Source organism: Branchiostoma belcheri, unplaced genomic scaffold (genome assembly GCF_001625305.1).
Source record: "Branchiostoma belcheri isolate BF01 breed outbred unplaced genomic scaffold, Haploidv18h27 scaffold38, whole genome shotgun sequence".
Classification (NCBI taxonomy): domain Eukaryota; kingdom Metazoa; phylum Chordata; class Leptocardii; order Amphioxiformes; family Branchiostomatidae; genus Branchiostoma; species Branchiostoma belcheri.
The window spans coordinates 2,317,785-2,334,809 of record NW_017803998.1 but is presented as its reverse complement, the minus strand read 5'-3'; the positions used below and the strand labels follow the sequence as shown (position 1 = coordinate 2,334,809).

Sequence of the window (17,025 nt, the reverse complement as noted above, 5' to 3'; positions counted from 1 at the left end):
CATTATTCTGTGACAGAATGGGATCATGGCTTTGTTTTAAGCTATGTAATAAGTGACATAATCGTGTTAATGCAGACTGATATGGGTATCAATCATCACGTTTCCATACCTTTTAACCTGTCTCCACAGTGCCTACTACTCAAGGGACCTGAAGACATTTGACCACTATAGACAGGATACTTAAATGCATCCAATGCAATTTCGGGGTGGCAAAGCTGGATTTTCAAAGTCAATTTTCCGGTCATTTGGTCTTCATGTAGTAACTTGAATCAACTCTGTCCCGTATCAGACAGATTCTTCGTCCAAAATATTGTTTGTTTTGCCACCATGAGATTGCATGGGGTGCCATATTGTTTGGGTGTATCTAAAAAAATTTAACCAAAAAGGGGCCACAGTGGCAAATTGGTCCTTCAGCAAAGGTGGACACTACTTGTGTTTCTATTGAGTGTATATTGAAACTTTTTTATGTAACTTTATAGCTCCAGTTTATTCAGACTGTCTACTACAGTTACTGTATACAACTCGACATGACAGAATATGCATGGGCAACAGTCCAAGCTTCCAAGGATGTGATGCATACCATAGCACACACGCCCAACATTGCTAGCCTAATTGTAAGGCCCAATTTACACGGGGCAAAACTATAATTTCTCATGCATCAAATGACGTGCGCGACAGATTTTTTTTAGCATTGCTGCACGGCGCCAGTGGTGGACTTGTTTGCACACTTTAAAAAATCTGTGGCACACCGTGCGCCGCATAGTGCGCCCATCGTTTGACGCAGGAGAAATGGTATTTTTGCTCTGTGTAAATTGAGCCTAAGTGGTGTAGGATGTGCTAGTAATGACAAGGAATGCAGTGTGTAATCCAACTAATTGATTCTAATTAGTCTGAATGTCAAGGTAAAAGGAGAATCCGGATTGAGTTTCTTCCTGGCGCCCAAAGAGCCTGAGGGCCCAGAAAAGGATGGAGTAAGAAACGTAATAACGAAGACACGAATAATATAAAAGATCTGAGATTTGGACGAGGCTTTCTTGACATGAGAAATAACTAGATTACTGTACCTGCCCTTTGGTGACACTTTCCTTGCTTGGATTACTTGAGTTATTGCCAAACAGATAGCATCAGTATTGCGTGCGTGCCATTGAACTTCGGACAGAGTTTTGGAAGGCTTTGAATTTACCTGCCCAGACGTCCGATGTTGCCTTGAACTTGTTCAAAGTCATCCATGTGTAATATGCAGACATGACTGTTGAGAGGTGTTGGAATATGTTTCATTCAATTCAAACTAAGGCCACACCAATTTAATTTGTTGGTTCTCGGATTTATTCAGAAAAAATATGAAGCAACAGGGCGGAAAAAAAATAAAAATAAAAACAGGTCTAGGCATCCTATTATAGGTTTAAATGCTACAAAATGAGCCATGAAGTCAATATAAAAGGCCAGGTTAAAGTTAAAACATTGAATTTTGAACTTTTAATCAAACCACTGCAATGATAGATGGGAAAACTGTAACAACTAGGAAGAAAAGGACTTTCCACAACTGTTTGGGGCAAAATATGAGCATTTTTGAGTTGATTCAGAACCAGAATCTTTTTTTTTTTTTTTTGCAAATCAGAAAAAAATGAAGAGGCGAATACGAGAACCAACAAATTAAATTGGTGTGGCCTAAAGTCAAGTTTGTGGCAAAGTGAAAATGAAGAGTTTGCAGTACATATATCTTTGAGTTTACTGTTAAAACAGTTATTAGTTAATCATCGAGCAGATGTCTAAGTATGTTTTCCTACCTCTCTTATTCTGGAAAAGAAAGATGTTGCCCCCCCCAACATCTGCTTGTAACAGTGTATTTAGTAACAATAGACCAATCCTGACTGTCCATCACAATTAGTAGGTCAGCCAATGATAGCATGGCAAATTTTGGTTCGACCAATGAGAGAATGGCTGCAAATATTGGCAAAATTTTGATATTTCTACCTTTTAACACAAATGGTCGGGGCTATAGGATTTGTCTATCCTATAAATTTAAAGCAAAGACAAAGCAATATAAGTTTGATGTTATTTTTTGTTAAAAACACTGCAAACATTTCAAAATGTATGGTATAATGAGAAGTCAAATGATTATAATTTGTTGAAGAAATGCAGTACTTCAAATGAACACACACGAGAAGAATAGGACATGTTGCTTTGTCCAATTGACCACAAGTCAACGCAATTACTGAAGTCCCAAATTAGATGAGGGTCTGTCCTTGGAACATTGCATAACAGGTCATCATTTATCCCCCATTGGCTGTGTGTGTATTATACTGGGCTGTTGGTATTGGCCAGACCGCACTGAAGCCATTCACCCAGGGTGACCCAAGGGCTACCTATTGATTTGATGGGTAACGTTATAACGTTACATATAAGTCATGTTTCTTAAAGGCATCCAATGCAATTTTAGGGTGGCAAAACAAAAAAATATAAAATCTGTCTGATATTGACATTTACTGCTATTTGTTACCACCTCTTTGTCATCATTTTATACCCTTGAAGCGTTTGAAGTAACCCCAAAACAAACTACCGGTATGTGAAGAGTCTCTTTATTTTTGGGTACCACCCATAAATAGCTAGAACCAGCCTTCCATACAAAACAAGCAACTGTTTTCTGTCAGCAGCATCACATTTTTGCCTCACAGACATCAGTATGCTAAGGAATAGGGTTGAAGCTACTTACTACATTAATATAATGACCCGAAAATTGACTTGGAAATCCAGTTTGGCAACCTGAAATCTCATCGGATGCCTTTAAAGTGGGGAGGGGGGACAATATTCCTGACAAAAAAAGGGGATAGTTCACCTCTGTCAAAGTGTAGAAATTTAAAATGAAACATACAAAGGGAAATATTTGAAATACATGCAGCCACTCTCTCATTGGTCAAACTGCTGATTGTTGTTCTCTCATTGGTCAAACTGCTGATTGTTGTTCTCTCATTGGTCAAACTGCTAATTGTTGTTCTCTCATTGGTCAAACTGCTAATTGTTGTTCTCTCATTGGTCAAACTGCTGATTGTGATGGACATTCTGGACCAGTCTATTGTTCTGAAGACTCCAAAAATCAATAACATTAAACAATGGGAAAGTCCTGTCGTAAAATGTAACGAATTAGGTAGGGACAAATATTGATACATGCAGATTATTATTTGCATATGGTGACAAATTTATTGGCTTTTGAAGCCAACTCAGCATAATGTACATCATTTTTGAAGCATGGCATTTCATCTGGCCATTTCTCATAGCGAAAATCCTGCCCAGACGTCAAGCAGACGAAATATGTCTTGTCCAACATAAATCTCCAAGCTGCTGTATCTCCCCCTAAGCTATGGCACTCACGTTACTGTTAGATACATGGCAGGATTACTGGGGATTAGTGGATCTGAGAAGTATTATCTCCCCCTTGGTTATGATGCATTTTAGCCAGCCTACAGAATGGTCATGGGAGAAACAGGCTTGTCTCTATGGCCATAGAGTCTTGTCTTGCAAACTATATTAGTAGGCTATGGAATCAAGAGCCTATGTTATATCTGTGCAGTACAGACATTGTTCTGGGAAAAGAGAATAAGGCCACAGCAAGTAATTTGTATGGATGACATCAGCATGCGCATTATTTTTCACCTGATTTTGGAAGAAAAAGTAATTGTTGCCCTCTGACAGTGGTCAACATTCTGAAGATGGGCAAAGATGTCTGTTGCCAGGTAAAACTTGTCCAGTGCAGGTAATTTACAATGTACCTACACCAGTGAAGGTATGCCATAAAAAGGATTTCAAGCCCTCCTATACACAAATGTAGTTTTGCTTGCACATAACAGACATTTCCTGAAGTCAGAATGGTCTATAACCCCTGTAATTTGTTGATTAATTTGTCCCTATTGTGTGCTGTTTGAAAATCAATAAACTGTCCATTTCTACGTCCCATATCACTCCATCCTCCTGTCCACAAAGCTCTGTAAAGGTCCTTGACATTGGAGTATACAGATTTTCACAACGTGGGGGTATTCATTGCCTATCATGAACAGTAAAAAGAAACAGGATAGTCCTGAGTCAGCTGTAACAGTTTTCTCCTGAAAGAGAAGTTAGAAACATGTCCCTGTCCATGGTGCTGATTTTGGTGCTGCTGCTATCCGGGTAAGAGCTGGTCGTTTAGTTGCAAACTGAGGGCATGCTTGGTATGTTCAATAAAATATCAACTGTCTTGTTACTGAAATGGTGTTTTAGATCCTCACCAGTGGTTGGTTCTGTCACAGAAAATCCTAAAACATCAAAATTGTATAACAACCCATGACGAATGTGATTGCAGAAAGCTCTCAAGAACCATTTATTTTTCACCTCGGCCTACAAGCAATGGGGATAGATGTATTTTATGCATTTTGTTTGTAAATGGTAGGGTTGCAAAATCCCAGCTTTGCCGTTGTCGTGCTTGTGATGGTTCATTTCGTGTTGTGTCTTTTATTCCAAGGCTTTGCCCACATCATCATCATCATCATTCATCCTCCGTAGAGGTGGAGCATACAAAGTTAGTTCGCCACAACTGTCTGTCATACATCACTGAGAAAAGTTCATGTCCCTCCAAGCCAGTTTCAGTTTCAATAAGTTTCTTAACTGTTATGTTTGGGCGTCCAACTCTTCTCTTACAGGTATCAGGGTTCCAGAGTAGAAGCCTACTGGCTGGTTCTTCACTACGTATTACATGACCGGCCAAGCTTAGTCGTCGACATTTGACTACTGAAGTTACATTTGCCCACATGCCATGCAAACGTCCCTGACTTTGTTGGTTCTGTAGTAATACACAGTTGATTGATTCGTCCATTTTGTGCGCTGCTTCAACATCAGTAAATCCCTACTCATATGTCCTCCCATGTTGCTCAATCCTGCTGTTGTACATCCACACAACTCTTCTGAAGTCCTTGGCATTCAGGTGATATACCCTGCTGGAACAGGCGTGACGTGAGTTTATATAATTCCACTCATGTACGGTAAAAAGCCATCAGAAAATATGTAGTTTACAAGTACCTTGGAGTTAGGCAGACCAGTCAGGCGTAGTAAAATTAATGTTGTGTTTCCTGTGTCAGTCCTGAAAGCACTAGGGTTGATAGGTAGGGATTTTCTTTTGTTTTTAGTTTTTTTTTTATAGATTTCGGTCAATCTAATCCGACAAATAAAGTTTAACAAAACATTGAGACTGTCTTATGGACTCGTCCACCTGTTTCTTGCAGACAAATATTTCACCCGATTTACTGAAGAAAAAATAAACGATCTGAAAATGGGTTAAATGACCTTTGAGGGCTTGAAATTCAGGTGTCAGATCAAAAATTTTATAGCCTTACCAGCGGTCGATAAAAAAAAGGCTAGGGTCGGCGGGTTTTTGCTAAGGTTGGTCAGGAAACTGGAAAGACAACATTTTTTCCTAGGCCTTATAATGGCTTAGGCCTATGTCTTTACTTTTAACTTGTTTGTGCATTCAAGTTACAACTGCAAGCTCCATTCATGATACAATCCTTTTCTAAGTTCGTATTCCCAATGTTCACTTTTCTCTTATTACATATGGAGTGTATTCTGCCTTCCTACATAAAAATTTTGGACGTTGAATTTTTCAATAGCTTGGTTCCACTTTCATATGGTACCTCCTGAATTTTTCAAATACCCTTTGACTAACAATGCATTACCGGTACAAGAGGGCAGAACCCTAGAGGACCACTGTTTGTTTGTTTGTTTGTTTGTTTGTTTGTTTGTTTCGCATAACCGGTAAACCGCCTTCAGGCGTAACACACCAGTTTTGTACATGTGCGCACATGTACAAGCTGCGTAAGACCGGACTGTAAGTTTTGGACCACTCACACCGGGAAGATCCCCTACTCTTTTCGATAAGTGTAGTGGGTTCTTTAACGTGCATGGGGTGTGGCTCTCCCAAACACGGGACCTCCATTTAACGTCCTATCCGAGGGACGTCCCTAACCGAAGCTAGGTACTCATTTTCACCTGAGTGAAGTGAGGAAAGTCGTGTAAAGTGCCTTTCCCAAGGGCACAAGATCGGTGACATGGGCAGGGTTCGAACCCACAACCTCTGGGGTGTGAGCCGAACGCGCTACCGACTGCGCCACACGACCGACTGCGCCACACGACCGACTGCGCCACACGACCCCACTGTTGGAGGTTTCGGCCTGTCACCATTTGTTTTGCCCCTGCTGTGTCCCTAGTCAGCCTTTACTGTAATCAGATACAGCACAGATGTCCCAGGATTATGTGGCATGGCCTGATCAGGCCACCACTGACCCAGAAAACACTTCATTATCAACCCATAACTCTACCATATGGTGTTATGAAAATCAGATTATCCTCCATAGTTATTAAATCATACCTGTGCCGCGTCTTAAAACTAGCACAATGTTACTCGTAGGATTACTTGCATTGTAGTCTTTTCTAGGAGTTACTTTGTAAATTTAAAGCTGTAAAGTACAGTTCTTCTCTGTGTATTTAGCAGTCATAAGAATTGATTATTCAAATGGTTTTCATTCTCATTTATTAGTGCCATGCAGACAGGGTTTCAAAAATTCAATGCCTATTCAGAAATCTTGTGTTTGGTCATTAAGGACCACAATAGCAATTTATCTAACTTAAGTGAATTGACGTTTCAGTAACTGTAGAATGTCTTAAGTCTCCACCAGACTAACAACTCAGGATCAAAAACAGTAAAATTTGGCAAATAGGGACAATAATTGGCCAGTGGAGTTTAGCCAACATTGAGTTCATTGGCCTTTAGGATAGTAACCCTCCCGTGGACTGACTATTTCCTTTCTGCGATCCGTACCCCCGTAGGAAGGCCTGGTGGAGTTTCTTCACAAATTGACCAGCTACTAAGTAGAGTGTTTTCTAAGAATTGCTTACTTCTCCTTTGTGTGTGTGTGTGTTTCGTTTAGTCTAGACGTGTGTTCCGTTGAGGTCCAACTGTATAGAGGCTGCAGAGTACGGCACAGTTATTTAGTATTGATTGACCTGCTGACCTTATCCATCAAATGTGCGGGCCGACGAGCGACGGTCGGGTCGCTCTCATCGTGACGAGGCGGCACCTCTAACACCTCTCCTCAGGGCGGGATTTACCCGACGTGAAAAACACATGCGTCCTGTCCTGATGGCTTCAGATGGAGGAACATCTCGCACATTGCTGTGTCATAGATCACACGCGGACGCGCGGCCCTACATCTGTGTATCTGGGTCAATGCTGCTATTTGTCTTGGGAAACATGATAACATTCTGAGTTCTAGTTCTATATAATACTGGGCAAAGCCCTATCTAGGGCATCCCGCCCAGGGTGCACGGCTATTGCGGCCGGTGGGGTGCGGTGAGGAAAAATGTGTATGAAAATAAAACAAAACCGAACATAAATTTGTGCATTTTGTGAATGGCCGCAATTAGCAATCCCGACATACATCTGTGGGACGGGGTGGCCCAGGTGCAGGGCCAACCCCGTCTTGAATGTGTCGACAGATAGTTGTGTCACTAGATGTTCTGGTAGTGCATTCCATTCTATGATAGTTCTTGGGAAGTAACTGGATCTGAAAATGTTTGTTTTGCAACTGAGAGTTGTGTCCTGTGTGCAGGGAATTCTCAGTCACAGCACATCAAAAGGGTCTTCCTCACATGGGGAAAGTCTGTATGTCACACTTTCTCAGGACACACTGACTTTAAGTTTACAATGTATGTTAGCTGTAGGGGTCATCCTCCCATAGAAGACTAGCTGTCACTTACATGTAGTTATAGGTAGTAATGGTTTCATACTTTATATGTATGAATTAAAACTTTAGTTTCTGGGTTTCTGGGCAGAGAACTTAAATGTATAATACAGACCACGTATCATATTGTTAGGCCCTGGGAGACTTTGGATAAGACCCATCTATGATAGATATTTAATCAACCTCCATAAACTTTGATATGAAAGAGGTCTGGCTTTTTCCTTTTTTCAGAAAAAAAGCTTTTGGATGGGTTATTGTTGTTTCTGGCACATTAGGAGGCTGCATCGTAACAATTTTGGTGGTAAAGTCTTGTGCATTTAAGAAAACTAACCGGCAATTTGAAATATTTGCACTTACCTCTAACCACAAACACATCAATCCAGCAAAAATTTGCTGTTTCAACCGTAAAATTGAAGTGTGAATTTAAATGAATTTATTGTACCAAAGCTTTGGCATAGCCTTGTATAGTGCAATTTCAATGAACGCTCTCTTTTACTCAATGTTAGGTTTTTGACCCCAACGTAACATTTGTCTCACCCCCGTATTGGCATGACACGTCCCAGGTGCTATTGGGAATGGATTGGTCCACTGTAAAGGATGGGGATGGATTTTTCTTCATTAATGAGGACCATAAAGGACCACTCAAAAGCTCAGCGCAAAAAGTAGGTTAATGGAGGGAGTTTGAAGTTTTCAATCAGTGGTCAATGTTTGAGGTTAGCTGGTCATTTTTCACCGCAGATGGTCATCAGTGAGTGTTGTTTCCGGTGTATTGTTTTCTCGGTACGGAGACTGGTCGTAGATTACTGGAAAATGGGAGAAAGGTACATCTGTCTTTATTGGAGGGATGTTAGATGCATATTGATCGGACACGTGGCAGGAACTTGTGAACTTCAGACTATCATCATCATTGGCGGGAGTACTATATCTGTGTAGCCGGTATAACCGCCTTTTGGCGTAAGACACCAGCTTCGCAGGCACGTGGCACGGTGGCAGCTGGCTACATTACAACGATCGACTTGTTACACCTAGCGCTTGAACAACTAACTTTAGACATTGTTTAAAGGTATCTAACCTGCAATCTTATTCACTATACACAAGACTTTCATGTTCTGTGATTTCTTTCAATGGATTCAAATAGCAAATCCAAATATGTATTGACATATTACATCCCACGCATTTTACATCAACGACCTTATTTCAAAAATGGCCTACTAGAAATTCCACTAATGATTGTAAAACTAAAAGCTTATCTTTGTCATCCCATACTTCTTAGTGTACATGATTGTAGACTTTTTAAGCAACATTAGTCAAATACTTACATTGTATGTCAAATCTTGTTCAACTTGTTATATAGCTGCAGTAGATGCCACACATCGTACCTTGTACAAAATTAAATTATTGTTCTGCAATAAAGCTGATTTTTTTAGTGTTTGAGTCATTTTTGTGTCCCCAAATCCTTGCATAAAATTGTATTGCCCAGTCATTACGAATATTATTAAGTATGTGCAACGTGGCCTATGATTGTCATTAACTTTCTTCCTGCTGAGTTATGCTGGAAGCAATAGAAGTTTGGTGCAGTATTACATAAGCCCAAAGGAGGGAAGAGGTTATTAATAATAATAACAATGAGCTACATGTAACAAGTAACATACTTTGTATCATTATGCATACAAAATTGTATGTAATAATTCATTTTCCTAAAGGAAAGGTATTTATATTGTTTTTACTCAGTTTCTTCCTCTTCTGTTCCAAACACTAACCTCTGACCTGGCCAATGACATGATTTGTTGATGTCTGCCACCGTGGTGACTGGTGTTGGGTTACATAATGTTACAATTTCATGGTCTGCTCTACTCCTGTCAGCATATACTCATAGTACATATATGTGGATGTGTTTGAGTACAAATTAACAGAGCAGACCATGTCCAAAGGTAAACATCATGCATTTGCTTTGCAAATGTTACTTCTCTAGAGTTTAAAAGTACTTTTGCTAAGAAGATTTTTTTGTTATTTCCTGCAGGTGGAGGTAGAAGTTGAGGCCATCGACAAGGCTGGGAACTTCATCGGCTGGCTGTTTGTAGATGGAGTTAACCTGTCTGTGGCGCTGGTGAAGGAAGGTCTGTCCAAGGTCCACTTCACCGCCGAGCGCAGCCAGTACTACCACCATCTCGTGTCTGCCGAGGAGGAGGCCAAGAAGGAGAAGATCAAGGTGAAACTTCGCTTCTTAGGCCACACCAATTTAATTTGTTGTTTCTCGGATTTTGTCAGAAAAAATATGAAGCGACAGGGCGAAATAAAAATTAAAAAATAAAACAGGCCAAGGCACCCCATGAAGGCCGGAAATGTTAGATATGAACCATGAGGTCAACATACCAGGCTGTTTTATATTTCAAACAATAATTTTGAACTTTTAATGAAATGAAGTTGCATTGTTACATTGAAAAACTGTAACAACTAGGAAGAAAAGGACTTTCTTCAACTGTTGGTGCCAAAATATGTCTTTCACCGAGAATTTTGCAGTTGATTCAGAACCTGAAATCTTTTTTCTTTTTTTTCTTGCAAATCAGAATAAAATGGACAGGGCGAATCCGAGAAACAACAAATTAAATTGGTGTGGCCTTATCTACAGCAAATAGATATGTGACTGAGCTGTGGGTTTGACCTTATCTGTTTGCCCTGAAAGAGCTGGTTGACAGCACATCGGTAGGAAAGATTGACAGGCAGAATAGCGGGAGTATTCAATAATAAACCAATCATCATCATCAAGGTCAAACTATCTTGTTTGCTCCAAGGTCATTGCATAGTAGCCTTCTCTCAACAGCAGGGGGGGGCGGTAGTTTACCGACTTATGACAAAATTCGACCCAATGCTGATGTCACACATGGGAAATCGCGGAGCAGATAGCTGATGAAGACTAATAGATTTTTATTTTTATCATACAATGTAGTATGCAATTTTAATTACCAATTCAGATGAACTTATATGATGCTTAGATTATGAAACTTCACAAGAAAACAGCATCATGATATTTAGTCAATTTTTTGTTACTTAAAAAGCGACACTCACTCACTATCTATTTTATTGTCTGTTGTTGCCCATAAATTATATTTACTAGACACTATGTTTTTGGAAGGTTCAATTGCTAACATTAAAAACACCCTACAAGAAAATTACACCCATTGCGTGTCAGTTCCAAGCTGAGTTGATTGGTGGTGCTTCAGAAAGTGTACAGTCAAAATGGAGGACTGACGACACTTGTTGGAATGTGTTAATTGCCAGCTGTGCCTTCACCCAAATGCACATCATAATAGGTTGATGAAAAAAGACAATGTTTTGGCTTTTCTCTCCTGCTAAAAGCATTTTGAAATTCTTCAGAGGGAAAATTTTGGTGGCTACATTTTGTGTAGAACTAAAAATTTAATAATGAGTAAAAACTATATAGTGTTGCAAGTTGCCTTAACAAAAACTTTTCACAAAGTTTTGACAGGGAAATTATAACACTTTGGAAAAAGATCATGGCATCTAACTGATAATTAATTGATCTTTTAAAAAACCTAGAATATCATAATCGATAACATTTGTGTCAGGTAAGCCTCTTTTGGCGTAAGATCCATTCATAAGTCATTGTTACAGTTTGATAAATGTTTTTCCCGGCACCCGGCCCAGAAAGTGCCAATACTAACTGTAGCCTAAGTTGAGGACGTGTTCTTTATTAACACAGCAGACAGGTCAGACTAGCTGTGGAGTGATTGCAGTGACATTTATGTGGAGTGTTTTGGTAGATATGCTGCAACTGCTGATGTTTAGGAATGAATGGGATTTTATATCTGTTGTCTGGATAAGGCTTTGTAGTGATTGCGATGGTTGCATTTTGAAACTTGCTGTAATGCCATTTTTTAAAGCTTTAACGATAGAATTCACTATAATAATTAATTAATTGTTACAATTTGGTAAAGTCATTAAAGATGTTAATTTTGTTCAACTATACGTACAATGTATAGTCTAAAAACTTTGAACTTACTGATTTCTTCATGACATTGTCACGTAATTAGGGGTGTAACTTACATGTAGTCATGACAAATGATAGAGACATTAATGTATGGAACTGTGATTCATATGATCTATACATGTGAATGATCTATACATGTAAATGGATGAGAATAGCTAGAAAGTAGAAGCATTTATTTGATATAGTTGATATATTTGATATACTAGTAGTTGATTCAAACTGTACATTACATGTAATGTAATTGTAATTGTACAGGTCAAGAGATATTAGAATTTCACACTCGTCTTGGCCGTTGTTAAGCGTGGCAAGCGAGTAGCGCCTTGTTGACATCAGAAGTTATGATTACCAATCTCGTGGCCGCACACTTCTTTGTTAAAGTTTGATTGATCCAGCTCCGGCGTCTGAAGTGTCGGTGGATAAAGCTCCCCCGCCAATCTGTTAGTGTGTAATACAGTTAGGCCACGCTGTGTGAACTGGACGAGTGAGTTGATTGCGGCAGTTGATGGGGTTTTTAGGACAGGAGCCGGCAGGTCTGGGCCGAGGGAAACCAGGCTGAAAACGGCCGTCCTTTGCGAGGTGTTTACGGCAATACGGCCGTAAGATAGTGGTTAGTCATGCAGATTGGACCTGTAGAACCATCTGACGGCAACAGCCCTGGAAATTTGTTACCTTGTAGTTAACATCGAATCAGTTTAATGCACGGTTATTGCGGAGTGTTAAAGTGTGGAGGATGCCGGGCTGGGAATACGCGACGGGTGTAAAAAGTTGTTTTTGTGAAGAAGAAACTGCTAGCTCGTGGTGTTTTTTGGGCACAACGACATTTGGACGTAAATGAGGAATTTAACTACTAGAGTTTCGTGTTTTGTAATTGAACAACTATGCAGGGCTCACAGGACACAGTAATTAGTATATGAGAATCGATATCCACGTCTGAAGCCCAAAAAGTGGTGAACATGGATAGAATGGTGGCCTTATGGTTAGCGTTGTCGACTTAAAAACTAAAGGTTCAGAGTTCGAATCCCTGCCAGGTCCCAACATGTTGTACCTATTAAAAAAGACACTTAACACCAATTTGGTCACTTGACAGGTGAAAATGAGTACTACCTAGTTTTATTTAGCCACGTCCTCTACGATAGGTCGTAATGTAGAGGTCCTGTATTGTTTGAGGAGAACGACACATCACGCAAGTTTTATTTATTTAATCACAAGATGGCTGGGTTGACCCTTCTGTTTGTATGTAATAGATTTCCAAGCTTGCAGCATATATAGGACAACAGTCATGTTACATTCAGCCAGGAGACAAAATTGGACAACTTTCAGTAGCGACAAGTAAAATCTGATATTACAAAATAAAATAATTGTCCATAACTCAAAGTCTTAGCTGTTCCAAGGTCAAACACAATCAGGGTCAAAAATTGAAGAGGAGGTCAGAGGTCAAGAAGTGTATCATATTTATCAGAGCCTGGTCTTATGCCACTTGTACTTAAGGTAAAAACATTATGTTATTCATTGATGGCAGTTTATGAATAACAAAATAATAAATATAATACAATGTAATTACAAAACGAATGACAAAAAGTATCACTCGAGGGTCAGCTTCCCCTTTCTGCAATCGTACTCAGAAATTCTACTGCATAGCACACTTCTCTACATACATTTTGTAACGTAGCTACACCTACACATAGCCTCTATCTCAACCTGGCCACAGTCTAGATGGGTCCCAGAAGTGGATGTTTTCACAGTTCCAGGTCATGCACCTGCTTCCTGAAGTCACTGTCACTCTGAGTTGAGTCCATCCTTCAAATTGGACCTGCGCCGTCGGTTGACAAAATTCCAGAGGGGTTGGGTGAAAGGGCACATAGGAAAGTAGTCAGCGGAGCACCTGGGGTCCTTGTGGGCGAGCACTTTTCATAAGTGTCGTCCCTTGAGAGACCTGAGGTGCAGTCCTGTCCTATTCAATTTTGTGCGTTGAACCGACCATAAAATGCACTCGACACAAAAAGTTTGGAAACTGAAATTTGATCATATCTCCATATACTACTTCTATATTTCTGTCACAAAAAGAGTGAGAAACTAGGGATTGTGAACCGACACAAAACTTTTTACCTCAGCCTTCATCAAGGAAAATGACCCATTACTTTGGTCACATGACCTTAAGGACACATGAGATCTCGAGTCATAAATGCCCAAAAGCCTTGAATTTTTTTTGTCCCCATTCATGAACCAACCGACTTAAATGAACTTTCAGCTTTAGATTTTATTATTTAAAGTAGATAAACATGTTGCACACAAAAATATTTTTAAAGCATCTTATTACATATTTTTCTGCATCAGTATTTGTTAGATAAGGGCCATGTGTCTGATGCAAAGAAGTAAATATTAATTAGATTAACTTAAGTCAACACGAGATGATTAAACGTTTGTGTGTAACTGTCTTTAGATGTGGGCTAACTATGAGGAGCCCAAGGACATTGTGGTAGTGGAGGAGTCAGAGCGCAATGTCAGCTACAAGGACGTGGTGGTGACGGAGGTCGGGGAGGAGATGAAGTTCTACGCACAGCACGTGGAGACTGGTAAGTACACAATCTTCATGTGGGAATTCCAGTGAAAGCTCATCTGTGTTGGTGAATCCATAGTTAGCAATACTAAGTTACTAAACGTTGGCTCATGATTCCAAATCATATATATAAGAGGGTAGGTGTGCGTCGTGGGCGATTCATGGAACCAAAAATATGTTTCTGCGAAGAAAACAACCCCTTAATTGGTTTATTCCGGTGATGCCGGCATGTTGGTACAAATAAAGGGTAAAGAGTACATAACCTTGTATTATAGTGGGGAATAGGACAGATATGCCCTATGTTAGGTGCTGAATCCACAAATAGTGTCATCTTGAGACTAAAATACAGTCTCAAGTTGCATCAAAATCCGTTAGTTGTAGATACGTTGATGACAGTTAGACATCCATGCAGGTAAACAATACTCAAAGACAAATCAAACTCTACTGCTGTACTGCTGGATAAATAATAGAAAATTTCCCGAAGTTATCTAATAGACTAGTATGTTAGTTATCCAGTAGTAGAGTTTGATTTGTTTTTTTTAACACCGTTGTCTAGTTTAAACTTTGTCCCAACACAAAAAAGGAACTGACCATAAATTTTCGGTTGATCTCATCAACCTTTGTCAGGTGTGTGATCCACAGACTGCCAGGAATGTTCAATTGGAGCCAGAATGGTTTTGCATAATTAGACAAATAAACTTTAATGGAACTCTAGATATCTAGATACATATATCTCACAGAGGAATTTGTTCTTGGAACTGTCATTTAACTTTTCATCGTCTGTTCTTCCAAGAAAATCTGATTAATTGTTGAATCTGATTAGAGATGAACAAAGTACCAATTAACATTAGAGGATTAGTTTAATTGCCTAGCTGTGCAACCACCAATTTAGATTGGATTTATGGTTCTCAATTATGAATAAAACAAAAAAATCACAAAATGTTTCATAGTTATATGAGATCTTTGATTTCATGTTTGCCACTTTTCCACATCCAGATCTTCAATCAATTTTCCGTTATTAAGTTTCAGATATCACAGCCTTGCTATGTTATTGTATTTTTATCAATAAAGCCTTTGACTCAGTTTTAAGGTTGTAAAAGCGGTTATGTCTCATAAATGTTTCCCTTTCAATGGAGGGGAATCCATAAAATCATACAGTTAAAAATGTTGCTTTTTATTGCATAATAATCAAGTTACAGTTACTTTAGCACATGGACATGAAGTAAATGTGTTTATGAAGAACCGCCTCCATATATTTTATGCTTTTTGTAGCTAATAATGGTTTACGACTGATTTTATGGTAATGGATATTTTATATATCATGTATCATAAAATGATCAAGCCACACTTAGTCCCAGGCTCTTAGTCTACTAAGTTTTACTTAATGGTAAATTTGTTCCGAAAATTCTGCCAAATAACTTTGTTTTAGAAGTTTGTGTTTACTAGTTCCAGATAGACAACATCATTAACATCATCTTAACACCCCTACACTTTCATGTATCTTGGTATAGCCCCTTGCAAAATTTGTCTACTTCCCCATCACAATGTCTTTGAGACCTTGACCCTTTTGACTACTTTATTGTTACATATTGCATCCCAAACCTAGTAGCTTTCTTTAGAATAGCAGTAGGGGGAATTTTGTCACCTGCATAAAAAATGGTGTACTTACCGTATTGTTTTGGATCTGTTTGGCTGTTTGTCTGTTTGTGTTAACACCCCTACACTTTCATGTATCTTGGTATAGCCCTTTGCAAAATTTGTCTACTTCCCCATCACAATGTCTTTTAGACCTTGACTTTTTGACTACTTTATTATTACATGTTGCATCCCAAACCTAGTAGCTTTCTTTAGAATAGCAGTAGGGGGAATTTTGTCACCTGCATAAAAAATGGTGTACTTACCGTATTGTTTTGGATCTGTTTGTCTGTTTGTGTTTCTGCATACTTGTGGTCAACTAAAAAAGTCCTTTATGGATCGTGATGATATTTGGTATGTAGGTATACAGGTCTTATGAAGACACAGGTCTTAGGAAGACAAAGGTCAAAGTCAATGTGATGTGGCCATGGGCCTCCTGGTGGCTGTCCTTGGCACTGCAACAAAACTTTGTATCTTTTGTAGTTTTTGTATACATTATACTTTCTCCGGAAATGCTATGGTCTTAATTTTTCGGTAGCAGATGTCCGCCAGGAATGAAGCATTCACGAAAGCTCTTGTAGGTATGAGGTCTACGAATTCCTGTTTAATGTTTGGAGTGGTAGATTGTTTTTTGAAAATTATTGAATCGGATGTATGTTTTGCTGATTGCTGATTAAATGACTCTGCAGGCCCCCATCTGGAGAAGATGATGGAAGAACTGCGTACAGAGATGACGGACACCCCCCCTCTCCAGGGCGCCTACACCCCCCGGAAGGGGGACCTATGTGCCGCCAAGTTTGTGGATGAAGAATGGTGAGTTAATGGGATAAAAGGATTAATGACTCGGTGGGCGGGCGGGCGGAAGGTTTACTCTCAGCCTGGATGGCTGGCTTGATTGACAGATGAATGGGAGGGGAGGATTGTGGGTAATAAAAACATTTATCTTTGAAGTTTATCTTTATTCAAAAGTCAACCTGGCAGTGAAATATAAGCATTCTGAATTACGGTGATTTTTACCATTTTTATGCGTCACCTTGATGAGTATCATGTGTATAGGCAAG

At 39.4% G+C, this 17,025-nt stretch overlaps 1 protein-coding gene across 1 annotated transcript in view; it reads left to right on the top strand.

Moving 5' to 3' along the window:
- LOC109476608 (staphylococcal nuclease domain-containing protein 1-like) overlaps positions 1 to 17,025 on the top strand; it is a 168,464-nt gene that overhangs the window by 139,781 nt on the left and 11,658 nt on the right. Inside the window, exons 18-20 of the mRNA XM_019777599.1 lie at positions 9,784 to 9,972; positions 14,213 to 14,345; positions 16,654 to 16,777. Of these exons, the coding sequence (XP_019633158.1) occupies positions 9,784 to 9,972; positions 14,213 to 14,345; positions 16,654 to 16,777 (446 nt within the window). The remainder of the gene's footprint in view (positions 1 to 9,783; positions 9,973 to 14,212; positions 14,346 to 16,653; positions 16,778 to 17,025) is intronic.